The 27,427-nt window shown below is 39.2% G+C and overlaps 2 protein-coding genes across 2 annotated transcripts; one reads left to right on the top strand and one right to left on the bottom strand.

Annotated features, from left to right (window-relative positions):
• Positions 1-1,274: 1,274 nt before the first annotated feature.
• LOC132279071 (GDSL esterase/lipase At1g28570-like) lies at positions 1,275-7,089 on the bottom strand. The gene is made up of 5 exons (XM_059781005.1): positions 7,027-7,089; positions 6,824-6,913; positions 4,204-4,306; positions 2,514-2,662; positions 1,275-1,535 (listed from the first exon to the last, which is right to left on the bottom strand). Exons 1-5 carry the CDS (start codon positions 7,087-7,089, stop codon positions 1,299-1,301), a joined length of 642 nt encoding a protein of 213 aa, XP_059636988.1. The 3' UTR covers positions 1,275-1,298.
• A 15,866-nt stretch (positions 7,090-22,955) lies between these two features.
• On the top strand, positions 22,956-27,046 carry LOC132279062 (uncharacterized). The gene is made up of 5 exons (XM_059780995.1): positions 22,956-23,138; positions 23,865-24,060; positions 24,262-24,627; positions 24,874-25,109; positions 26,657-27,046. The coding sequence occupies exons 1-5, from the start codon at positions 22,956-22,958 to the stop codon at positions 27,044-27,046; spliced, it is 1,371 nt and encodes a 456-aa protein (XP_059636978.1).
• Positions 27,047-27,427: the final 381 nt, after the last annotated feature.

Genomic DNA, 27,427 nt, shown 5'->3' with positions numbered 1-27,427 from the left:
CACTGTGGTGAAAGAGAACACAAATACATGGTGAACTCTCCGACGCGTGTTAACATGGCTGGTGAAGACTGTTCAGCGGTGAGATTGTGTGCGAATCCGGCGAAAAGATCGGGTGAAGGTGATGATCTTGGTGGCGAGATGAGGTCGGCGTTGTCCTTGGTGGCAGCGGAAAAATTGGATGTAGCCTGGACCACCGAGGCCGGAATTGCTGCATAATTTTCTGGCGATGGTTGAAGAGATCAGCTTTGTTTGGGTCGGCTACAACTGTGAGTGTGTTCGGTGATTGCGCCATTGTTGTCGCCGGAGTTGTTGGTGTAGTGAAGTGTTGGTAATAAATTATAATGGTCATAAGGGCAACTTCGTCATTTAAATTTTTTTGGAATGGCACGTGATCAACAGTGGCATATTTAACGGTAAGATATGGCCGGAAGTCCACCGGTGGGTAAATTTTGCAAAAAATTTAATAATTCGGGGTTATTTGTAAAAAAAATAATTGGGATTTTGAGAGAGAGAGAGAGTGTAAAGTTTAGGGTGGCTTATTGCACTTTACCCTACAAGTTATTAACATAGCTCATTTCAGTTGCCATGGAAGATATCATGGACGTGCTCTTAGACTACTACATAAAACACCATGGAATATGGATAAATAAGGTGATAGTTGTTTTGTCGGTCACATACACCATAAGGGGAAGATAAAGATATCCGTTAAACTAATGGAACGAAAGTGGAAATGCTCGAATAAAATGGTATAGCTAGTCATAGTTTGAAGATTCAGCAGTCACAGCAACGGAAACGCATGACGTGTTCAATGGAGGAATGGTGTACGGTCCGAATAATAGACCTTCGGCAATCCATTTAGCTGCTGCTTCTGTGTAGAGCAAACCGTCCCAGTCAACATACAGAGAAGGGTTGTCGCAACTAGTTGCTGCTGGAGAGCCACATAACACAGATGAGTTGTAATTGTATGGGCCTCCACCTCCACAGCATGCAGTCAGTGCTCCTGTAAATCCTGCATTAATGGGACATAAACAATAGTTTCATACCTCATGCCGAATATAAGTTTATGAGCACGAAACATCCACAAAATAAGTAAGGATCCTCTTTGAGGGTCATCTGCTCTATCAAAGGCCTGTGGGACCTACTTATCAAAGGTAACGATGCAATCTCCACCTTTGAGGCAGTACACCATCTCTCCAGAGCCGGAGAAAAGTCACAAAATATTGACGTGTATAAAAAAAGGTTAAAAGGGTGGAAGTACCAAATTTGGTGGGAGAGAGAAACAAGGGCATTGCAGCATTTTAATAATCTGCATAGCTAATGGTGGTATGGGGATGAAGTTCTTGAATCCGGTTTAGTTCTATCCGAAGTAATTCATTGTGGTACTCAGAAAGCTTGTTCAACCAAGTGAGGCAGCCAGTTTTGGGGTCATAATCTTCCGCCGCAGAATTGGTGTAATAGGCTAGATTGTTCGCCGTGCATCCAAGTGGTACGATCCCAGGGACCATGAGCGTCACCACTCCAAGCTCGATTAACTCCTGAATGTATAAATCATTTTCAAAAGAAGTGTGCACGCATGTGTGTGTGTGTGAGAGAGAGAGAGAGAGAGAGAGAGGAAAAAAATGCATTTTACAATGCAACCAGGTACCCTGAAGGCAGAAACACTGAACATGAATTGTCCACTCATGAAAGTGATTCAGGAGTACTGTACTAGTGGGACACATTTTATAGAGTTTTATAATAGCACCTCTAGCTATCTTTTTCCTTGGCCTGTCTCTTCACTGCTGTCAGTAAGAACATGTTGCTACTGCCTCAAAAAGTCAAAAGTAAAATCAAAACCATAGCCACATTATTATTATTATTTTTAATTATTATTTTTTTTTGAAACAAATTACACACCTATAGATTGACATGCCTTTTATATTCTTATCTAAATTTAAAATAATTTAACAAAAAAAAAAAAAAAAAAAAAAAATTTGTCAAACTGAAAAAACTATATTACCCTTTTATTTTTTCCCCATCTTATAAACATTATATTACCTGTATATATAGAAACCTAACCAAATATCATTAACAAAAAAAAAAAAAAAAAAAAAAAAATTGATACGTTGCACTTTAATGGTATTACTTTTGTCATTTCATGTCAAATTATAAGGTTACTGTCATCTTTTAACACAAAAGAAAGACAATTTAATCATTTTTTAAATTTTAATCAATGATAAAAGTATGGTTAAGTACACACGTCAAATCTTAACAAAGATTAAAGTAATAAAGGTCAAATGCTCTATATGTGTATAGTTAAGGGGAGGGAGCAAGGGTTGAAGCCTAGTTAACTCCCTACCATCACACCAGAGTACGCCACTACCGCCACCAGCTCACCTTACTTTTTTCCTCTTTTACATGAGCCTTTTAACACTTTATTTTTATTTTTATTTTAATATTTATTGTAAAGGGCAATTTATATAACAAGAAGCTAAAAACAGAGCACAGCAACATCATTGATATTAGCCTCTTACATTGATAGCTGAGGCAATAGTATTAACAACTATTGGTACAAATGATTCAACCTCTTCTAAGCTTATTCCTCCCGTCAATGTATTGTCATAATCATTGCCGCCAATCGTTCCCATTAGAACAAGAGAACCCTCAAAAAGTTTATTGCAATCTGCATATATATACACATATATATATATATAGAGAGAGAGAGAATCAGCACACTAATTGTTAAATATAACAAATAATTATTGTTGTATTAAGCTATTTGGATTTTTCTGTCTTTGGCATGGCCCTCTCTAGATACACACTGGCTCCATCCCTAAGTGTATAAATATACACACTATGCATTTAGGTATCATATTTGTGCACGCACAACATTTTTACAACTAGCAACTAATAAGACAATTAATATTTTGATAATATGTTAAATTAAAAATGCCATTAAGAGTCTCACTAAGATCGATGATAAATATTTACAAGCCTTTTTGATAACCGTTGTTGAAACATGTAATATTAGTTCCACGTGGGTACTAGTTTTGTAAAAAAGAGGGGTAGTTAAGAAATTTAAGTTCAACAATAAGAGGAATATTTAAGAAAATGAACAATTCATATCTACATCACACATTGATCAAAATTCACGACTCTAAAAATTGTTGACTTTGACTCCATTTATAGTTAAATACTCTCAAAAGTCCACTTTTTTGTAATTTTGTTAGAGAAATATTAGTTGAATGATAGACATATCATCTCCTTAATATATTCATCTAATCAATATACTACATTCATAAAAAGTAGTCCTACTTACATTTAAAAAAAAAAAAAAAAAACCAGTAAACCAAATTAAAATGGTGAATATTGATTGATTTGGTATGCCTAAGATATGTATGCCGGACTCACCGGTTGTGTGTGTGTGTGTATATATACACACACACACACATGGATATATATATTTGGAGTCCTGATATCTTGTTCTCGGTCGATCAAGAAAATTAATTCACAAACTTAACACAAAACTACTTTCATTCTATTTTTAGTTTTTATATTTCATTTTACCATTACCACTTACTGCAGTAATAAAAGATAATTACTAAAATAAAAATAGAAAAATCTTTGCTACTACATTCTCCAATTTTTATATCTTTGAACACAAGTGCTAAAAAATTTAACAAGAGAATTTGTGCCAAACGCAATTCCTCAAAATCTAGTTGAGCTGGTTTGAGTCTTAAAATTGAAATAGAAAGAAATTTTGTTCAAAATTTAATTGAAATTTTTTTCAATTTCAATTCCAATGTATCAATTCGATATTCCAAAATGCAACATTATAGTATATTTGTTTGTAATTTTACTTATACGCGATAAGTATATTTATTTGAAAGATACTAGAAATAAACGGGTTTTATTTTTTTTCCAAAGAAATATTTAAAGAAAAACAAAATTTTGGTAATATATACTTATATTATTTTTCTTTTAAAGATTTTTATTTTTATTTTGATATAGTAAGTTGTAATGATAAAATTAAATATAAAAATTAAAAATAAGGTGAGAGTAATTTTATGTTAAAAGGAATTGATATTGGTGGATTTGAAAAAGTGCCTTTAGATTTAAAGATTCATGTAGAAAGTGTGGATAAGAAAGTCCATGGATAAGAAAGTCTAAACTCCCAATGACCCTGGAGTTCAACTGGTCAAAGTACTGTGGAGATCTACATACCTGAAGATGCGTTGGTGCAGAGAGATGGCAACATTTCTTTGAACCAACCCAACTGAACTCCCAACGAAAAGTTCTCGTATTGAGTTTCAATTCCCATTTCTACCTAGAAAGCAGCATCCATCGTGGAAGCACCCACTACCGCAAAATTCACACCCTCTTCAAAATTCACTGACGAATTATTCTCTCCAGTACCCAAACAAGGTGGTGCGAGTACAAGTCCAAGATTCTGAGCTGCAATGCAAACCCCATTCACTCATCTATCAAATGATATATATATATATATATATATATAGTACATGTGTGTCTAATATAAACTTCATTTACAAGAAGGTAATCTTTAGATATGATTTAAGTATACTTGATGTGGAGAAATCTCTTCTTCATTGAGCAAGAGATCATAACCTTTAGATATGATTTAAGTATACTTGATGTGGAGAAATCTCTTCTTCATTGAGCAAGAGATCAGATATATATATATATATACACACACACAAATTTTGTAAGTCTGCAAATAGACACAAAATATGGAGCAAATAGTAATTTATTAATTTGAAAAATTTGAGTACAATCATTTGTAATAATATTATTTACAAAAAAATAGTCCTCTCATTCGATCTCCTTTTTGTTGTTGATTGGATCCAAGGGCTGCACGAGTTTGTTTTTGAATCACCGTGGAATTTGATGAAGAATGGCACGTCGTTGGATGTGTTTGTTGTTGATCACCGTGGAATTTGATGAAGAACGGCATAACTTTGGATGTGTTTGATGTTCTTCGTTTTTGGGTTTGGATTCTGAATTTATGTCTCTGACTTCTGAGTCTCTGGATCTTTGGACTTCTGAATTTTGAATTTGTGTCTGAATTTCTGAACTTCTGAATTATGAATTTGTATCCTTTGTTGAATTTGATAAAGAACAGCACGTCTTTGGATGTGCTTGTTGTTCTTTGTCTTCAGAGAGGAGAGAATTTGTTGAATTTGGTGAAGAACGGCATGACTGTGGATGTGCTTGGTGTTCTTCGCCTTCAGGTTTGCCCTCGGGATTTTTGGCCCTTTGGATTTCTAGGCCTTTTGGATTTCTGAGTCTTTGGATTTCTGAACTCTGAATTTGTCCCCCTCTTTCTTCCTCCAGGCCTATATTTATAGGCTTCTTGGGTTGATAGGATGATGACACGTGTCATCTCCTGATAAGGATAAAATTATAACTGGGCTGGATCGGTTATATTATGATAATTATCCTTAAAAATAATTATTCCAAATATATTTTATTAGGAATAATTATCAGTTTATTTAACCATCTAGGTTAGGCTAATTAAATAATTAAAATGGACCAGACTTGGGCCAATTAAATAACTTAATTAAACATTAAGCCCATAATGGGTCAATTTGTTAAAACCAAAGCCCACTAAATTTTTAGTGTCTACAAATTGCCTCCACTTCAAGTCCCAGGTTTGACAGGACTTGGTCTCCTTTTTCAAGTGGGACTTAAAGTATCCAACTTTTTTTTTTTTTTTTTTCCTCTCCTCTCTAACTTTGGATGGTAAGATTTTCTCTTTTCCTTTTCTATCCAACTTTGGTTGGAATTTTACTCTCATATTTGAATTAAATTATACAAATCCAAATACAAATAGGAGGTATTTTGTTGCCTATATATACCCCCAATAGTATAGGGTTTGACATCAATTCCAATATTCTTTGAAGACTTGTCAGATCACAACTTCTGAAGACGGTGTTGGATTGCAGCCTCTGCTTAAACGAATAATTGGTATGACTTTTCATTTTTTTTTTTTTTCACCCATTTTTTCCACGCTAGAAATTTTTCATCACCTATGTTTTTCACGCTAGAAAATTTTCATGAATTTTTTTTTTTTTTTTCACGCCTTTTTTTCTTTCATTTTAATTTTTTTTTTCCTCTCTTTTTTTTTGCACGAATTTTTTTTCAGCCTTCCTTTTTTCCTTTTATTATTTTTTTTTCAGTGGTGCTAGTCAACCATGGTATTTTTCAAGAGTTTCAAGCCCCATACTATCATCGTTTTGGAGCGAGAACAGACATTAAGATGTCATGCCACCAGAACAGACAGTGTCGTCAGTAGCCACAAATCGACTTGGAGCGCAGCGAGATATGTAGACCCAGGGAGGCTTTACCAACAACTCAGACAATATTATCAACACCTATTGCCATAACGTCTTTATCAGCCATGGATCATCTTGCAGCCATTAATAGAGCAAAAATAGACTCCGAGAGGTTATGCCACCAGCACAGGCAATGTCGTCAGCAGCCATGAATCAGCTTAGAGAGTAACGACAGATGTAGATGGAGAGAGGTTTTACCACTAGCTCAGACAACATTGTTAACACCCGCCACCAGAGCGTCTTCATCAGCCATAGATCATCTAGTAGCCATTGACAGAGCGACACCAGACTTCGAGAGGTCATGCCACCAGCACAGGCAGTGTCGTCAGCAGCCATGAATCAGCCCAGAGAGCAACGACAGATGTAAATGGAGAAAGGTTTTACCACTAGCTCATACAAAGTTGTCAACACCCGTCGCCAGAGCGCCTTCATCAGCCATGGATCATCCAGCAGCCATTGATAGAGCGAGACCAGACTCCGAAAGGTCATACCACCAGCACAGGCAGTGTCGTCAGTAGCCATGAATCAATCCAGAGAGCAATGATAGATGCAGTTTTCATTAGCCACGTATCAGATATCAACTATTCAGAGAGTAAGAACAAACTCCAAGAAGTCATACCACCAGCATTGTTAGCCATCGCTAGAATGTTTTCATCAGCCATGGATCATCCAGCAGCCATTGATAGAGTGAGACCATACTCTGAGAGGTCATACAACCAGCATTGTTAGCCATCACCAGAACGTCTTCATCAGCCATTGATAGAGCAAGACCATACTCCGAGAGGTCATGTGACCAGCACAGAAAGTGTCGTCAACAGCCATGAATCAATCCAAAGATCAGACATCAACCATTCAGAGAGTAAGAACAAACTCCAAGAGGTCATACCACTAGCATTATTAGCCATCACTAGAGTGTTTTCCTCAGCCATGGATCATCCAGCAGCCATTGATAAAGTGAGACCATACTCCGAAAGGTCATGCGACCAGCACAGACAGTGTCGTCAACAGCTATGAATCAATTCAAAGAGCAACAACAGATGTAGTCTTCATTAGCCACAGATCAGACATCAACCATTCAGAGAGTAAGCACAAACTCCAAGAGGTCATACCACTAGCATTGTTAGCCATCACCAGAGCGTCTTCATCAGCCATGGATCATCCAGCAGCCATTGATAGAGTGAGACCATACTCCGAGAGGTTATACCACCAACATCATTAGCCATTATCAGTTTTGATGATGATTTCAAGCTGAAGCTCCACCAAAAGATCTGACTCAGTGTCCAAGTTTACTTATGCATTAGACACCAGTAGCCACTTGACATGAAGTTACCAAGTTACGTAAGTGTGCTTGTGCATATCTGTCTCAAAGATAGAGCTCTGTTGCAAATGGTGTAAGGATGTGATAGACAAAGCTTGCATGCCTATGCCTCCGTGTGGGGATTTGTTTTTACTTCAGCAATATCTTGGTGACGCCGTGAATTTTCCTTGACGCAATACCTCAATAGAACACCAAATTTCTTTTTCAGCAACACCTCGGCGGCAAGCAAATTTTTTTTAGCGACACCTCGACGATGAGTAAAAATTTTGTTGCAGCAACACTTTGGCGATGAACTAAATTCTTCAGCGACGCCTTGTCGGCAAGTCAATTTTATTTATTTTTTCTAGCCTTACCTCAATGACGAACAATTTTTTTTTTTCCTTTAACGATAGCTTAACGAAAATCTTTTCCAGCAATACCTCGGCAGTGAGCAGAATTTTTCTTGGCACTTACAGTCTGGCGACGAACCAATTTATTTCTTCGCAACTACACTTTGCTGAATCAAAATTTCCTTTGTAGCTACAATTATGGCCACGGATCAAAATTCTTCTTTGCAGCTACATTTTGGCGGTGGGCCAAATTTCTTCCTTGCAGTTACAATTTGGCGATAGACCAAAATTTTCTTTGCAACTACACTTTGGTGGCATGCTAAGTTGACAGGTGCGACGAGCACTTTTGATATCACATGATGTAATACCCCTAATTTTACAAAGGATAGTCCTGGAATTTTCATTAATTATTAATTGCAATTTTTAAATGATTAATTGTTTAATTGCTTTGATGGTTGTTACTTTATGTACTTATTTTAATTATTGATTTGGTTGTCGTTAATTTGTTTATTTGCGTTACTATTTCACTTATTAATTTAATTGTATTAATTATTTAATTGTTATTTAATTATTTTGTGGTACTTTGTTGTTTTAATTATTGCTTCAATGTTATGTTTTAATTATCTTTAATCAGTTTTATCGTGACTGTAGGATTGGTTGTATATAAGTTAGCCGACATTGAATTTAACGTAGTTTTCTATGGGCCGACTAATTTCAATTAGGGTTTAAGGGAGCCTAGGATTAGTCGGGCCTATAAAATTCACCTAAGTTGTTTACCTAGGGTTTTTAGAATAAACTTACGACATTGTAAGGTTGAGAGAAGTTTTGGAGACGGTTGGGAAAGAACAAAGAGCAAACGGAGGATTCGTCGGAAATTTGAGACGAACGTCGGTGTAAGGCAAGTTCTATCTTAACTCTCTCCCTTAGGCTTCGTGTTCTTTGCATACGTAAATAGTTCCAGGAATGAGTTACATGTTTTAAAACAAAAACGTTATCTGTTTACATCTTTAAAATTTAAATTGTAGCAGTGCGTGTTATACTTGTTTAACTGGTTAAATTGTAAACTTTCTTGCATTGTTTTCTATTTGAATCCCTATTAGTAATTGTAATAAGGATTGAAATAAAGGTTGGAATCTACTGGGACTAAGTTAAAATCTCTGGGAACCTAAACTGTGAAGTGCCGGAGGTGTAGACGACGACTGAAGAAGAAAACGAGGCAGAGGAGGGAGAGAGCTGGCTCCTCTTTGGATTGGAGCCGGCTCTTCTTGGTTTGGAGGCGGCTCCATGTTTTTGGAGCCTGCTCCATTTTTGTTTTTCTCAGTTTTCTGCGTTCTGTTGGTTTTCTTTGGTTTTCAGTGAGACAGGTGCTTGGTTATGGAATTTCTAAGTGTTCTAAGAGAATTAAACACTGTAATGGATGGTTTAACAGTGGTCTGGAGTGGGATTAAAGTTCCAAAGGATTGAATAATACAGATTTAAATACCGAGTTTTAATCGTTAAAACTGCATGGATTTTCTTATGTGCTTTACAGACCTGTTTATTTTCGGGCATTTATATTTCTTAATTATAATAAGAATTTCTGTGAGAGCTTGTCCATTGCTAATTATGTATTCGTGGAATTGAAATACATGCTAAAAATCTATAGTTTACTAAAGATTAATTGATGGTCAAATTGTAAAATTTAATGCATCATTTTGTTGAACAGGAGGTTAAAGGTATGATAAATTGCCTAAATTTATTATACAGGTTAAGGAACTAAGTAACCTAATATTTATTTAGGCTCTTTTAATTATGAATACTAGGAAGTAAATTTATATTTACAAACACAGCTTCACGGGGTCAAGTATTAGTTCCTGTGATGTGTTTCTATAAGATGGTTTCTATGTAACGGTGTTATATAAGCATGTAAATATTATATTTATTATGTTCTCATGCTTATCATGGAATGGTTGAAATTGATATTTATGTTGTCAATGCTCCATCAACTGCTGGATTTATTTAAGCATATGTGATAATGTATTCTAAAATGCTTAGTATGGAATTGTTGATATCGTTATTTAACTGTCAATGCCTTATCAACTGTTCAATGGATAGAATTGTATGCACCGGTATGGGACGGTGTCATACTAGGTTTGGAATAGCACAAGTTGCTAAAGTCCTACCTATTTTGGAATAAGGGTACGGGTTCTTAAAGAAAATCGTCCTTATATATATGAGTCAAAGCGGTTGAATACGCCATACGACTTACAGGATTTCTTGTGGATGGTTAGAAACGGAATTTAAATATATTTTTTATGTTATCGTAACATGAGCTTGAGTCTCAGAGTCGACGGTTAGGGGGCGTATATGCAGTTGGATGTGTAGCTGGCTGTGAGGGTTGAGGAATACCCTTTTTAGGTTTAGGTACTCATGCCTACTCAGGTGCGTTTTGCGTGATGCCTTCTATTCAGGTTGAGACCCTCTTCATAGTCTAGCGAGAGTCCAGTAGTGTGGATATATTTATGTACGAATTATTAGATATTGTTAAACTATTTAGTATGTACATGCGTATCGAGTCTCTGCTTGGATTGTAATAGGATAGAACTTGTTCGTGGGTTTGATCCACTCCTATTTTTCAGGTGTACGCCAGTTCCAGGCTTGAACTTATGCGTGCTGAGCAGAGACGATCTTCCACTCTACCGATGATGTAGGACTTCTTTCCAGATAATAGTTTTGGATTTTTTCTTCAGCTTTACTTTCATTTCAGTTTGGGATTTTTATTAGGGGTCCACTGGAGATGGATTCCCGAGTTGTTTAACTTATGGAGGTTTTGGATTTTTGGGATTTAAGTATATTTAATATTAAAGGATTTTATATTTTAGTTTCTTTCAGCGCTTAAAATTTTAATTCTTATTTCATTTTGTAATCTGTGTTCGTTATAAATATTAATTGTTCGATATCCCTCGGGTTTAGGCCGGGCCTGATTAACCTGTGTCTCGGATCCGAGGGGTATTACGGTATCAGAGCACTCCAGGTTCAAGTGTCTTTAGGATGTTTCATATTAAGTCTTCCGCGTAGCGTTTCCTTTTAATTAGAGCTTAAGTTAGGATTCATTGTATTCCTTACGGTTTGTATAGAAATGGTACTGATATCTGTCTTTTCGTGTTAACAGATGGTTAACGCTAGAAACGGACAGAACATGCAAGGAACTAGGAAGAAAGGAGAGCGGCACGTAGGCAACAATATCTCCTATGGCGTCAGCAAATGGAGGAAGAACAGAAAAGGCTTGGATTTCAGGATGACATGGGTCAGTTTCAGGAGGAACAGGAGAATGTTCAGCAGACTCTGGACCAGGTCAAGGATCCAGAGATTCCTCCTCACCTTAATGACCTCGTTGCTCAGGCTATAGAAGTTGGGGTAACAGCTGCACTTCAGAATTAGCCTCAGGTACAGCCGGCACTGTTACCAGCACCGGTTGTTCAGACTGATACTTGGGAGAATAATAGGAGTTCTTTCACAAAGGGGAGCCCACCTGAGTTCACAGGCTCCACCGATGCGAGAGCAACTCACCAGTGGAAATAGGACATCGAACGACATCTTCACTTGGTTCAGTACACGGAGGTTCAGAAACAGATGCTTGTTACTTTCAAGCTAGTTGGGGATGCACTACAGTGGTGAGAGTTAGTTACTACCATAGAGGAGAGGATGACATTAACTTACGATCAGTTCAGTGCACGCTTTGATGAAAAGTACTTTCCTTATGCAGTCAGGGAAGCTATGAAGACTGAGTTTCTAAATCTACAGTAGGGGAATATGACAGTGGAAGAGTATGAGCAGCAGTTCACACGCTTGTCTCTCTTTGCACCGGAGGAGGTGGATACAGAAGAGAAGAAGTGCAACAATTTCATCAAGGGACTGATGTGGTCTATCAAAAGAGCTATTACAGGTAGTCCAGCTTATACTACCTATGCTCAGGTGGTAGATGCTGCTCTACAGCAGTATCAGTTGACCGTGGACATCAGACAGGCCAAGGGTGAGAAGCGGGGTGACAGAGACTCTACTGACCAGTCAGCTGAGAAAGGGAATGGGAACGGACACCTACAGAATGACAAGGGCAGATTCCCGGGACAGCAGCCTTGGAAGAAGCACAAGGATGGTTCAGATGCTCCAAGGGATGTGGCACCTGTTCAGCGATAACAGAATGGGGGACCACAGGTTTGACAGGGTCAGCCATAGGCTAACCGACAGAGGAGGACATTTGGTACTTTCCAGGGTAGTTGTTATACTTGTAAGTTGTATGGTCACACTTCCAGGCAGTGTCCTACAGTTAGACAGGGACAGGGTCAGGGTCAGAGATAGGGGCAGGGACAGTATTTACAGCAGGGGTAAAGGGCGCCAGTGCCTTTACCAGCTCCACCAGTTCCATGGATTCAGGGACAGACACATTTGGCTTTACCAGTACCGCTGCAGACTCAAGGACAGGCACTGCAGCAATTATATTATGGTAGGGTGTACAACCCTAAGCTGCAGGATATGCAGGCACCTCAGGCTGTTGAGAGTAAGTTTCCTATACATGGTTTTCATGGACGTGTTTTATTTGATACGGGTGCTACACACTCATTTGTAGCTAGGATTTTTGTTGTTTTATCTAGGATGAGGACGAGGGTATGCACTAGACCTCAGGGTATTTCTACACCATTGGGCGATACAGTTATTATACATGATAGTGATGGGCCTGTGACACTAGATATTGGCAGACTCAGATTTCTAGCCAACCTATTGGTCCTGGACATACACACTTATGATGTGATACTTGGGATGGATTGGTTGTCTCACACCATGCCCAAGTTAATTGCTTTGATAGGTCTATTGTGTTTACCATACCTGGTCAGGATATGTATATCGTCGCTATGCCACATTTTAGCGGGGTCGGTAGCACCTATTTGTTCCATGTGGAGGAGGAAACGGATGGGGGGATTACTGTATCACTGGATAACATACCGATTGTACAGGATTTCCCGGATGTATTTCAGGAGATTCCAGGGTTGCCACCTAGTCACGAGATCGATTTTGTGATAGACTTAGCTCCAGGCACTGCGCCTATTGCTAGGGCACCCTATAGGATAGCACCAGTAGAGATGAGAGAGCTGAGGGATCAAATTCAGTAATTACTCAGCCAGGGTTTTATTCATAGGAATACATCACCTTGGGGAGCATCGGTTCTATTTGTGAAGAAGAAGGATGGTTCGCTTCACCTGTGTATAGATTACAAGGAGTTGAACAAGGTTACTATTCGTAACAAGTACCCTCTACCCAGGACGTCTCCAAGATTGATCTGCGTTCTGGGTATCATCAGTTAAGGGTTAGGGAGCAAGATGTTCCTAAGACAACGTTTCTCATGAGATATGGTTCTTATGAGTTTCGTGTCATGCTGTTTGGGACGACTAACGCACCAACAGTGTTCATGGATTTAATGAACAGAGTCTTTCGGGCTTATTTGGATCAGTTTGTTATTATCTTTATTGATGACATCTTGATCTATTCTCGGTCGAAGGACGATCATGCTAGGTATCTACGTATAGTGTTACAGACGTTTCGTGAACACCAGCTGTATGCCAAATTCAGGAAGTATGAATTTTGGCAGCGGGAAGTAAAGTTTCTGGGTCACGTGGTGTCAGAAAAGGGAATAGCAGTAGATCCAGTCAAGCTTTCAGCTGTGGTTGAGTGGGGACAGCCTACTTCACCTACCGAGATTCAGAGTTTTCTCGGATTGGCAGGATACTATTAGAGGTTCATTTAGGGGTTCTTTAAGATTGCGGGGCCACTCACTCATCTGACCAAGAAGGGTGTACAGTTCATGTGGGATGAGCACTGTCAACGAGCTTTTGATGAGCTAAAAAGGAAGTTGACTTCTGCACCGGTTCTGGCTACTCCACAGAGCGGGATAGAGTATCTTGTCTACACAGATGCTTCGTTGCAGGGTCTTGGATGTGTTTTGATACAGGAGGAGCGACCGATTTCTTATGGATCTTGGAAGCTTAAGCCTCATGAGCTTAATTATCCAACACATGATTTGGAGTTGGCAGTAGTGGTCTTTAACTTACGTATTTGGAGGCATTATCTATTGGGTGAGTCCTTCAGATTATTTAGTGATCACAAGAGTCTGCAGTACTTGTTCACTCAGCGGGAGCTGAATATGAGACAGCGCAGATGGTTGGAGTTTGTGAAAGACTATCACTTTTCTATACAGTATCATCCAGGGAAAACAAATATGGTGGCGGATGCACTCAGTCGCCTACCTGTTGGTAGTTTTTCTGCTCTATTCGCTATTGAGTGGAATGCTTTGAAGAATATAAATGAGTTGTTGAACACTTTTATGGCTTACATGGTGGTTACACCTTCTATCATTCGCAAGGTTTTGCAAGCCCAACTCATCGATTAGCAGTGCATTGACAAGGTTGCAGAGATAGCTTACGGAGAGGTTCCATTCTACTATGTTGGGGCTGATGGAGGTTTAAGGTAAAAAGGACGGTTAGTGGTACCTTTTGCTGATGATTTATAGAAGGTTGTGGTGACTGAGACTCACCACTCTGAGTTCTCTGTTTATCTAGGAGGCGATAAGATATATTAGGATATGAAGCGGTTGTTTTGGTGGGTGATAAGCGCCGAATATTGCATATTCAAGTGCCCATTCTTGCACTAGTTAAGTCCATGAATGGAGTATAATGTACATTTTAACTCCATTTGTGTATGTATTTTTGATTTCAGGTATTCTGCTCGAGAATGATCAATGAAGCGGTTTTGACATCATTTGCGTTGAAACACGTGCGCCGTTCGGGGAGTCATTTTGGATCAAGTCTTTTCTGTTGCCGTTATTGCCCCCATCGTGGCTTAATGTTCATGGTGGAGCTCGCATCAACGCTCTGGCTCGGAAAGGCTTGCAAAATAAAGCCTGGTTTGAAATGCAGCTGCAGGCCCCCACGGGCGCCAGTCGCGCCATCGCGAGCGCCCGCCATTTTCCCATGCTCTCTAACTCATTTGGCGGGGCCTCACAAGGCCCCCGTGAAGGCTCCAGCAAGCCCCCGCGGGTGCCCGTCGAGCCACCGCGGGCGCTCGCTAAACATTCCAGTAGGCTCCCTTGAGAAGTCAAGGACCCGCGGGGGCTCGCTGGTATATCGCGGGCCCCAGCCGATCTGCAGACAGCTCTGCATTCCTGCTCCCAATGCTATCCCCTTGACTTATATTTGTGGCTCTAATCCTCCTAGGGTTGGTAGGGCACGAAAATGGGGGGAAATGGAGAGGCCAAGAAGATATATGAGAGGCTTGAAGCATAGAGAATGATATCTTATCTTTGCAAGATTTCTAGAGAGAGAAAAATTGAGTTTTGAAGGACTTGGTGGGTCTTGAAGCTTGGAGCTCGAAAATGGAGGTGGAGGGAAAGCTTCTTCCTTCTTCTAGGGCATCCATGGGTAACTAACTCTTTCTCTAGGGAGGTGATGAAGCCCTCCCCTTGTAAACATGTTCTAGTGTAAATTCTATTTTGGGAGAACAATGTATAATTTTTGGTTATTTCATGATCTAGAGCATCATATGTGATTGTAATGAATTTCAATGCCTATACATGATTATTTTGAGTTATTCATCTTGTCTTAGATGGTTTCTTTTCCTAATCATATTACTTGCATTTTCATAGTGACAATGGAAGTTAGATCATGGAATGGATTTAATGGCATGGAGTTGGAGAACCTTGATAGTCCATTGCTTAGGGTGCCCTTTGATGGTCTATACTTGATTCTTAGCTTTGTGTGCTTCCATCATTTAATTAAAGGCTTGATAATCTTTGGCTTAGTAAGCATGTTGAAGGCTACACCCTAGTTTAGGTAGTTCAAGCATGTAAATCTTTGATGGATTATTCTTGTGTTTGATTTAATGAATCTCTTGAGGATATCATAGCAACCAAGGGTTGTTATGTATCATGACCATCATTTATGTTGATTTTCCTAATTTAGTCCTAGTCTAGCATATCCATTGGGTTGGAGCGGATTCACTTCCCTAGTTCTCTTTACTTGTATTTCATCTCATTTAAATTCTTGCAAGCTTTTATTTTATGCATCTTAATTTCATAAGCTTAAGTGACAACCAACAAATCCTCTATGAACACCCATATCATTCTAAAAAGACTCTAGACACTTAGGTTGCCATAAATTAGCGCAGTCCCAGTGGTTCGACTTACTCGACTAATAGCCCTATTTTACAATGATTCGTGCTATTGCGAAGGTTGATTTATTATAGATCGAATTCTCAACCGATCAATTTTTGGCGCTATTGCCGGGGACTTGCACACGGTTTAGCAACTGAAGTTCTAGGGTTAATTTTGGATTGATTGTCAATATTGTGAATTGTGAATATTTCTTGTGTAGTTTGACCATCTTGTGTTGTAAGTGAGATTCTAGGGACTCGAGACTCGCCGAGAAAAGCTAGCTAATTTGTAAGTCTAGAGAACCCTAGGTAAGTCTCTTGACCTTCTAGTTTCGACATTGTGAATATTGTGCATGTGTTTAATTTAGTGATAATTTAGTTTTGAAGCCCTTGTTGAGGTTATTATATTGTTTAAATTTCGTGTACAAGCATCGGTCCTTGTCGTGGCCATTTAAATTCTGTCTTGATAATTGAGGAGAATGGGAACATCGTATGTGGAGTTGTGAATGATGAATTGTTGTGATGATTGTGTTGTGAGTCGTTGATGTTTGGCCGTAGATCACTCTCGCTACCAACTCTTGACTCACCAGTTGACATAAATTCACTTGAAAGAACTCTTAGACGAAACCTCAGGGAATCTTCTAGTTTAAGAGAACTTGAAATTGAATTTAACACAATGGCTGAAAATGTAGGAGATGTCAGAATTGAGGGAATTAATAATGATAGGGCCAAAATTCCAAATGTAGAGCCAATGACTCTCAGGGACTATTTCATCCCTACCACTTATGCTTCTCCCTCTTGCATAGTGACGCCAAACATTGATGCGGCTCAATATGAGATCAAATCAAGTACCATTCAAATGCTTCCATCTTTCCATGTCCTTGATAATGAAGATCCGTATAAGCATCTTGATGAATTCCTTGAAATTTGTTCTACCATTCGGTTGAGAGGTTTCCCTAAGAATGCACTCCATCTACATCTTTTCCTATTTTCTTTAAAAGATAGGGCAAAGTATTGGTTGAACTCACTCACTCCAAATTCCATCATTTCTTGGGCTCAATTACAACAAGAATTCCTTAAGAAGTATTATCTGGTGAGTAAAACCAACCAAATGAGGCGTTCCATTCTTAGCTTTTCTCAAATGAATGGAGAACAACTCCACGAGACTTGGGAAAGGCTACAAGATCTTCTTAGAAAATGTCCGCATCATTTGATTCCAAAATGGCAATTAGTGCAAGCTTTCTATGCTGGCTTGACCAAACCCTATAGGTTTATGGTTGACTCTTCTTGTGGTGGGATGTTCATGTCCAAGAATGCGGATGAGGCTTGGACCCTACTAGAGAATTTAAATGAAAATTCATTTCAACATAATTCTCGTAGGGCCCCGACTTCAACCAATGCAAAGAACACCAACCCTTGTTAACCAAAGTTAATAAGGGAAGAATCATCTCAAGTGGATGCCATAGCTCATAAATTCTATCAATTGATGGCACCACATCTCTCTCCTTCATTATCTCAAAATTCGGCAAGTTCGGTATTCTCATTATGTACTAGTCCATTCCATCTCACGGAAGATTGCCCCACACCAGAGCAATTTTCCAATCCAAATCAAGAGCAAGCTAATGCCATGTTCTCAAGATCCGGGAATAATCCATATTCCAATACCTACAATCCGGGATGGCGAGATCACCCGAATTTCTCGTGGAGGCAACAAGCCCCACAGAATTCGCAATTCCAAAATCCAAGGCATCAAAATCAGCCCCCTCCTCAATTTCAAAATAGGCAATTTCCAGCCACTTCAAGCTACCGTCTTCCGTACAATCCAAATGTCTCCAATCAACCTCCGGTGTACCCAACTGATAAAAATCAAGTGGGCCAAATAGCTAACACTGTGAACCAATTGCTTCAAAAGGACAAAGGTAAGCTTCCCGCTCAACCATTTGAAAATCCTAGAGGGATGCATATGTAATACCCCTAGTTTTCAAAAGGATAAAATTGGAATTTAAATTATTTTTAGGGCATTTTTGTGTGTTTATTTGATTTTGTGTTTAATTATTTTTTTATTTGATTTAAATGATTAGTTGTTGTGTTGGAATGTTTAATTGGTTAATTGAATTCTTTGTTCTAATTGAATTATATACTTAAGAGGCCTTTGAAATGTTTAATTAAATGCATTGTTTTATTTATTTATTTTTAAAACAAGGTTGGGCTTGGTTAGGATTCACTGACTTTTGGATAGTGTAAATGGGTACAGTATATACCCATGGAAGTATATACATGTATATATGGGTATATATGTATATGTGGATTAGGTTAATAATTAGTAATTATTATTAATTAAATTATAATATTACCATCATTTAAGGTGTATTATAAATTCTAGGGTTTTAAATCGTATAACAAAATTGGCCGACTAGGGTTTAGTTGTGATTCAATCTCTGAATATAAGTAGACGTAGGTTTTATATATGCTTATAAATATACTGTGATAATTTTGCAAGGGGTTTTTTTTTAAAACCCAATTCGTATATAGAGACATAGAGAAACAGAGAGGGTATTGTGTGGAAGAGAGAGAGAGAGTTTCGTTAGGATTTTTGTTATGGATTAAAGGTTGGACCAAGGAGAAAGGACTGAGTTGCTCGTGGGGTTAAACCAAGAGCAGTAGAGGAGATTCAACGGCAACTAAGGTCGCCGGAAAACCTAGTAAGAAGACGATGTTGAAAGGTTTCAAACCGAAACCGAACGGCAAGTTCTATTCTGTCTCTCTCCCTTTGCCTGTGTTCTGTGCATCCTTTGATGATCTCTAGGATTGTATTTGAATTTTAATTGAATCTTACATGCTTGGAATATGTTAATTAGATCATCTGTATATGTGCATATTGTCTGAAAACAATTCTTGCAACTCTGTTTTTCGTTGTTTGTTTCAAAGTATTAAATTGGTCGTTGTTTTATATCACTATATTAACTTGTACTGTGGTAAATTAAGGACTGGGGATTAACATTATATATATATTAGACAGTGAGGACAAGTTTTAAGGAAGAACAGAGGGGTAGGAAAGGGCCGGAGACGAGGCAGATGGTCGGAAACGAAGAGGGAACAAAGTCGAGGCTCTCAAAAAGGAGAGAGCTGGCTCTCAAAAGGGAGAGAGCCGGCTCTAGGCAAGGAGAGCCAGCTCTAGGCAGATTGAGCCTTCTCCACTATTTTGGAGAAGGCTCTATGATCCTATTTGTTTACAGAAACAGTTTTGTGCTTTGTTTGGTTCGATTGTGGATTTTTGGGTGCACTGTGTGGATGATTCTTGAGTATGGAACTGTGTGGGAAGTAGACTAAGATGATTAACATGCAATCTAGGTATTGTTATAAGTTTTCAGTGCATAAGAGATGCAATTATGCAGGTGGAATAGGAAGCAAAGGAGAAGGCTCAAAGGGAGAAATAGAAGGCTCTAAAATGTGGAGCCTGCTCTAGGTGATTTAAAGCCTTCTCTAGTTTTTTAGAGAAGGCTCTAGGTGGTTTAAAGCCTTCTCCAGTTTTTTGGAGAAGGCTCTTTTCAATAGTGTTCTCCGAATTTTTTTTTTTTACGAACAATTTATTTACTGTTGGAGCATGGGAACTATTTTGTTGACTCTGGGGTTTTACAGAGGGTCTAAATGGTTAATTCTAAGTGTTATTAAACTTATTATTGCATGGTTTAAGTTTCTATGATAAAGGATGAAGTAGTGCAAAAATCTGCAACTGTGCATGCTATTAACAGAAGAAAGGAACTGAGTGGCTTGTTTAAATTTCAGAAATTTAATGGGACTTCACAGAGGGGTTGAATATTTAATTTTGGGTGTGATTAAAACCTTGAACTGATTAAAGTTGATTTCTAAATCAATGGGACAAACAATATAAAATTAATGAACTTTCTATGCTGTTAACGGATGGAAGACGGATTAATTGCTTAATTAAATTTTAGCAATTTGATCGGATTTAGCATGATTATAAAACTTATTTAAAATGCATGAGAAGGTCATTTAATTATTAGTTCTGATCTATGCATGCTCGGGATGCTATTTGTTGAATTATTAAATCGGTTCCTGCAACTATATGGTTATAAGCTTGGATTTGAATTGTTGAATATTAAACACAGTTCTGCAATTATTTGAATATTGGTTTGGACTGTGAATTGCTAAACTTTAATTTATATGTTGTAATTTACATGGTTTTGGATGTTAATTGTGAAATGGTATATATTATTCTACAATTAACTGGATGATGGTTTTGAATTGAAATTGCTGAAGTATTATATGAACTATTCTGCAATTACCTGGCTTTTGGTTTTGGATATTAAAATTGCTGTACTATTTATCATAGTCTGTAATTTTTACATGGTTTTGGATTGTAATTGCTGGATTAATATATATTCTGTCAATTACATGGATATGGAGGATTGTATGCGCCGGTATGGGACGGTGTCATACTAGGGATGGTTTAGCTCAAAACGCATAAACCTAACCTATTGGATTAAAGGAAAGGATTGTAAAATATTGAATCCTAATTTTGTTTAAGTCAGATCAACTGAGTAAGTTGAGTGACCATTTGGATTTACTGTTGTTTGGAGTTAACTCATATCAACTGAATAAGTTGAGTGGTTAACTGATTATACGTCTTATGTCAGATCAACAAAGAAATTTAATGACATACTCTGGTTTGGACGGATTTTAAATATATGATTATGGTACCGCGAGATAAGCTTGAGTCTCAGACTCGTTGGTTAGGGTGCGTATATGTAGTGGATGCGTAGCTGGTTATAGTAGGTTGAGGTGTACCCTGTTAGGTCTAGGTACTCATGCCCACCTTTGGGTGCGTTTTTGCATGTTGCTTTTTATTCAGGTTGAGACCCCCTACATAGTCCAGTGAATGTCCCTTAGTGTTGATATTTATATATGTATGGACTAGATAGCTATTGCTGAGATATCTAAGGTGTATCTGCGTATCGGGTCACTGTCTGGATTGTAGTTAGGATATAACTTGCATGTGGGCCTGACCCACTCTTATTTTTACAGGTGTTCGTCAGTTCCAGGCTTAAAGCTTGATCGTGTTGAGCAGATACAGTTATTCACTCCACCGATAACGTAGGAGTATTTTCTTCTCATTATGATCATTGGTTTTCTTTGCAGTTGTTCATGTTCAGTATTGGAATATTTTTAGTAGGGGTCCACGAGATGGATTCCCAAGTTGTATTAGAAGTAAAGGAAAAGTTGGTGTAATCAAACTAGTTCTTGCATATAAAGTTTATTCGGAGGTTTTTTTTTCCATTAAAAGATTTTCATTTTAGTTCTTTTCAGCAAAATTTTATTCATTCCTGTTTCCTATATTATATTCTGTGTTCATTAAATTGCTAATTGATTTGATATCCTCGGGTTGTCGGGCGTGGGCCTGGCCAACCCACATCCGGAAATCCGAGGGTATCACAGCATACGATTGGTGAAACCCCTCCATCGAGTGGGCCAAGTTATGAGCATGTTCAAGCAATCACCATCCTTAGGAGTGGTAGAGTCGTTGACAACAAGATTGATGGAGACAAAAATTAAAAAGAACCTCCTTTGAAAAATCCAAATTCAAGCTCTTCCAATCAAATTCCAAGCTCTTCTCGTCCAAATACCATTCACGGAAATCCCACACATGTTAACCTAAATGTGGAAACTACTTATGAGCCAAAAGCTCCGTTTTCTCAACGTCTTCAAGAGTCAACACATATTGGGAACAATAATTGTAAAATTCAAGACATGTGGGAAGTTTTTAAGTAAGTGAAGATCAACTTGCCCCTCTTAGATGTTATCAAGCAAATCTTTCCTTATGCAAAATTTCTCAAAGACTTGTGCACTCAAAAGTGCACTTCTAAAAATCATTTGTCAAAGAAAGTGAGGTTAACTGAAAATGTTAGTGCTATCATTCAGCACAACACTCCTCTAAAGTATAAAGATCCGGGTGCCCCCTACATTCTCCTATGTCATTGGTGACAACAAAATCGAGAGGGCCCTCCTTGACTTAGGAGCTAGTGTGAATTTAATTCCATACTCAGTTTACTTACAGCTTGGTTTGGGAGATCTAAAGCCGACTTCCGTGGTTTTTTAACTTGCCGATAGATTGGTCAAGCATCCACGAGGCATTCTTGAGGATGTTATCATCCAAGTGGACAAATTCTACTTCCCGGTAAACTTTGTGGTTCTTGACACGGAACCGGTCCATGATCCAAAAAAGCACATTCCTGTGATCCTTGGTAGGCCATTCTTAGCTACAGCTAATGCCTCAATTAATTGCCGAACCGGGGTGATGGACATTGCTTTTAGAAACATGCAAGTCAAACTCCACATCTTTCATGCAACTCAACATTTTTCCAATGAGGATGATTGTTTCCTCGTTGATGTCATTGATGAAGTGGTCGAAGAATCTCTCCCCTTCATCCTAAGTAAGGACCCCCTTGAAACTTGCATGTCTCATTTTGACTTCTCAATCTTTGACATTGATCAATCTATCCAAGAAGTTAATTCTCTACTTGATGTTGATGCTATCATGGACATTCTTCCTTGGAAAATTATGAAAAAGCCACTTCCTCAGCTCTCCACTACTCCTCCGGTTCCATCTCTGAAATCTCCCCACAACTTGAGCTTAAGCTGCTCCCGGCCTATCTCAAGTATGTATTCCTTGGTTCAAATCAAACTCTCCCGGTTATTATTGCATCGGACCTTCTAAAGGACCAAGAAACCAACCTTTTAGCGGTGCTACAAGAGCACAAAGAAGCTATTGGTTGGACAATGGCTGACTTAAAAGGAATTGAGCACTCCATTTGTATGCACCGCATTCATATAGAGGAGGACACAAAGCCCACTAGAGAGGTTCAGCGCCGGTTAAATCCTAACATGAAGGAAGTAGTAATGAAGGAAGTGATAAAACTGCTATATGCGGGAATCATCTACCCCATCTCTGATAGCAAGTGGGTAAGCCCCACACAATTTATTCCCAAGAAATCTGGTCTCACCGTTGTTGAAAATTCAGCGGGTGAGCTCGTGCCGCAACGAACTACCACCGGGTGGCGTGTGTACATTGACTACCAGAAGCTCAATTCATCGACTAGGAAAGATCATTTTCCACTCCGATTTATTGATCAAATCCTAGAAAGGCTAGCCGGCCAAAGCTACTATTGTTTTCTTGACGGTTATTCCGGCTATAAACAAGTGGCAATCGCCCCCCAAGATCAAGAGAAAACAACATTCACATGTCCCTTTGGAACCTTTGCATATCGTCGCATGCCTTTTGGGCTATGCAATGCTCCGGCAACGTTTCAAAGGTGCATGATGTCTATATTTTTTGATATGGTTGAAAAATTCTAGGAAGTTTTCATGGACGATTTTTCCGTCTTTGGCTCCTCCTTTGATTCTTATCTCAAAAATTTATCTCTTGTGCTCCAAAGTTGTAAAGAGAAAAATCTCATTCTAAGTTGGGAGAAAAGCCACTTCATGGTCCAAAAAGGCATTGTTCTAGGACAAGTCATTTCGAAATGGGGAATTGAGGTGGACAAGGCAAAAGTTGAGTTAATCTCTAATCTTCCTCCTCCAAATTCCATCCATCAAAGTCGTTCCTTTCTTGGTCATGTTGGATTTTATCATCGCTTCATCAAGGACTTTAGAAAAATTTCTCAGCCCTTGTGTAATCTTCTTGCCAAGGATGTTCCGTTCAATTTTGATGAAGCTTGCATGGAAGCTTTCATTAAACTTCGTACTATTCTTTCATCAGCCCTAATCATGAAACCGCCCAATTGGTCTATCCCCTTTGAGATCATGTGTGATGCATCGGATTATGCATTAGGTGCAGTTTTGGGCCAGCATGTGGACAAGCTTCCGTATGCCATCTATTATACGAGCAAGACTCTTTCTGATGCTCAATTAAACTACACCACCATTGAAAAAGAATTGCTAGCTGTTGTGTATGCCTTGGATAAATTTCGCTTATATCTTCTTGGTTTTAAGGTCATAGTCTTCTCGGATCATGCCGCTTTTCGGCATTTGTTAGCGAAAAGAGAGACCAAACCTCACCTAATTCGATGGATACTCTTACTTCAAGAGTTTGACATCGAAATCCGGGACAAAAAAGGGGCTGACAATATTGTCACCGATCATCTCTCTCGCTTACTCATTGAAAAATCCTCGGAATTTGCTGCTGTCCGTGATTCCTTTCCAGATGAGCAACTTTTCCAGATTTCCCTTTCAAGTCTCCCTTGGTTTGCAGATATTGTCAACTACCTTGTGGCAGGCAAAATTCCCTCCAATTGGTCCAAACAGGAAAGAGACCATTTCTTCTCCCAAGTTAAGCATTTCTTTTGGGAAGATCCGAAACTATTCAAGTATTGCCAGGACCAAATCATCCGGCGATGCATTCCCAAAACTGAGACCACTAGCATTCTAAATTTTTGTCATACTCTTGCTTGTGGCGGCCATTTTAGTGCCAAAAAAACAGCCGACAAAGTCCTTCAAAGTGGATTTTATTGGTCATCCTTCTTTCGGGATGCTTACAACTTCTGCAAATCTTGTGAGCGTTGCCAAAAGCTCGGGTCCATGTCTAGGAGAGACATGATGCCCCTCACTCTAATCTTAATTATTGAAATTTTTGATGTGTTGGGGATTGACTTCATGGGACAATTTTCATCTTCTTATGGTTATGAGTATATCCTTGTAGCGGTAGATTATGTTTCCAAATGGGTTGAAGCAGAGGCTACCAGAACCGATGATCATAAAGTTGTGATCCAATTCATTCAATCCAACATCTTTAGTCGTTTTGGTACGCCCCAAGCAATCATCAGTGACGGTGGATCTCATTTTCGAAATCGTTACCTTAAATCCGTCCTCTCTAAGTACTCCGTCCTTCACAAGGTTGCCACACCTTACCATCCTCAAACGAGTGGTCAAGTGAAAGTATCTAATTGGGAGATTAAGCACATCTTGGAAAAAACGGTTCGACCGGACCTTAAAATTGGTCGTTGAGACTAAACGATGCGCTTTGGGCTTACCGGACAGCTTATAAGACGCCCATTGGCATGTCGCCATATCGGCTTGTCTTTGGAAAAGCTTGCCAATTCCCAGTCGAACTAGAGCACCATGCTTATTGGGCCATAAAAAGGCTCAACTTTGATCTCCAACAAGCCGGCTCTACTTGTAAATTGCAGCTCAATGAGCTCGAGGAACTTCGGAATGATGCGTATGAAAGCGCCAAAATCTATAAGGCAAAGACTAAAGCTTTTCACGATAAACATATTGTCAAAAAGTCTTTCGCCCCTGAACAAAAATCCTGGCTTTTCAATTCGAGATTGAGACTCTTTCTTGGTAAACTCTGTTCACGGTGGGATGGTCCATATGTCATCACCGCCATCTTCCCTCATGGTGCAGTCGAACTCCAAGATCCTACCGATGGATCTCTCTTCAAGGTTAACGGCCAACGCATTAAGCCTTATGTTGATGGCATAGTCCCTATTCGAAAAGTTGAGAAAGTCCTATTGACGGACCCAATTTATGAGGACTAGTGAGCCATGCTAAGCCTAGTTTGTCTAGCTATCGACATTAAATTTAGCATTCATGAGAAACAATTCTTCAGAATTCTTAGCTTTCGTCTTCTACATGTCCAGTGACAAGACTTCTCCGGGAAGTGGCGAAGTCGACCAAGAATGTGTATGTTTCCTGAATTGGTTCATCGGGCATTTCAAAAATTCTATTTGGTCATTTTCATCATGTCCATATCTTTGTTCAACTTCGGGAAATATTCGAAGCCGTTTGGATACGTCTCCCATTCTATCCAAAGTTCTTAGTGTTTGCATTTTATAACCGTTGTGGTGAATTAGTTCGTTCCATTTCATTCTTTGCAGTCATCACGACCCAGTTGCTCTCCAATCTATGTTGGAAGTTCATGTGCTTCCGCCAGTGTGTTGGAAAACCTGAATTGGCTGCATAAGGTAGCATTACAAGAGCTCCGCGGGCGCCCTCGAATCATGCCAGTGCACTCAGCAGCACCGCGGGCACCTGCCGAGCGTCCGTAGGCACCCGCCGAGCGTTCGCGGTTTCCCTCCGCTGCCAATTAAATGGGCTTTCAAACCCATTTGGTTTTTTTTTAACTCTTCCCATTCTCTCTACTCTTGCCCTACCCCTCTCAAACCCTACAACCCTCCGTCTCTCTCTCCCAATATTCATATTCCCATCTCCAATCGCCATCATCATCATCCACTATCAAAAATCCATCCTCATCATCTATCATTCAAGCTTGCAAAGCCTTGGTTCCTCCACATTGGGTAAGTCTCTCTTCTTCTTCTTTTACTTCATTGATTTTGTGGATCAATGGAGGCCGGGATTGCATGTATGGAGGGTTGGTAATTGTTGGGTTGTGATTGCATGTCCTTTTAAGATGCAAAATTTTTGGAATTTTCACCTTTCTAACCTCATTTTGTTCTCTTCTAATTTTTGCTGCACACCAGGTGTTTGACAAAAGTCCTGAACCAAATTTTTTCATTCCCATGGCTCATAGGGTTATTTCCAAGCATGCTAGGTCATTTGAGGGCCCTTCTAATGCTCCTCCACCCCCAAATTGGGTTGAATGGCCAATTGAAACCGAAGCTCGTTTTGACATTACACCTACTTTCGAGAGCCATGTGGATACCACATGGTTCGTCCACGAATTGAGGGCTCGTGGCCTATCGTCTATTTTCAAACTGCGCGCTCATTCTTACTTCCCGCGTGTGGTCCGTCTGTTCTATGCCAACATGGTCCATTCATGTGAGGAACTGGACAAAATCAAAACCACCATTGATACTATGATTATGAATTCGACCTCGATGACCTTGCTATGGCTATGGATTGCCCCTTGATTTCACCAGTGGAGGAGGCGGGCCTCCCTTTTATGTTGAAGGTCCCGATTAGCCTACCTTAGCGGACATTGTGGGAGAAATTTGTCATGGTCAATTCACCAGAAACAGAACCACAAGCACCAATAAATCTTTCTTACCTTGCCGGGTATGGTTTCTCGGTTTGGTCCTGGCCAAGAACGTCCTACCCGTGCCAGGCCATTCCGAGCGAAAGGGGGAATTTTTGAAAACCCTCTACTATGCTGAAAAGGAGTGTTGGTTTTGTGTCCCACAACTTGTCTGGGACCAATTGCTTAAAATCTACAAGGAATTAATCTTGGTTCGGTCGCGCACCACCACAACCTGGGCATTCCTATTTCTATACCTTATTACAAGGTTGTTCAA

This window comes from Cornus florida, unplaced genomic scaffold (assembly GCF_030987335.1).
Source record: "Cornus florida cultivar Cherokee Brave unplaced genomic scaffold, ASM3098733v1 CherokeeBrave_3.0.0_Hap2_Chr01, whole genome shotgun sequence".
NCBI lineage: Eukaryota > Viridiplantae > Streptophyta > Magnoliopsida > Cornales > Cornaceae > Cornus > Cornus florida.
The sequence above is the reverse complement of the archived record's forward strand: the minus strand, read 5'-3'. Positions and strand labels throughout refer to the sequence as shown.

What these genes read in the sequence shown, in the direction of transcription:
- LOC132279062 (XM_059780995.1), top strand. Translation starts at nt 22,956, where the DNA reads ATGGCTGACTTAAAAGGAATTGAGCACTCCATTTGTATGCACCGCATT. An exon ending in TTGTCATACTCTTGCTTGTG is followed by an intron (nt 24,628 to 24,873) that starts GCGGCCATTTTA and finishes ATATCCTTGTAG; the next exon opens with CGGTAGATTATGTTTCCAAA. An exon ending in AAACGAGTGGTCAAGTGAAA is followed by an intron (nt 25,110 to 26,656) that starts GTATCTAATTGG and finishes GCTGCACACCAG; the next exon opens with GTGTTTGACAAAAGTCCTGA.
- LOC132279071 (XM_059781005.1), bottom strand. Translation starts at nt 7,089, where the DNA reads ATGGCTGATGAAGACGTTCTGGTGATGGCTAACAATGCTGGTTGTATG. An exon ending in CGACACTGCCTGTGCTGGTG is followed by an intron (nt 4,307 to 6,823) that starts GTATGACCTTTC and finishes GCTGCTTTCTAG; the next exon opens with GTAGAAATGGGAATTGAAAC. An exon ending in CTGCACCAACGCATCTTCAG is followed by an intron (nt 2,663 to 4,203) that starts GTATGTAGATCT and finishes ATATATATGCAG; the next exon opens with ATTGCAATAAACTTTTTGAG.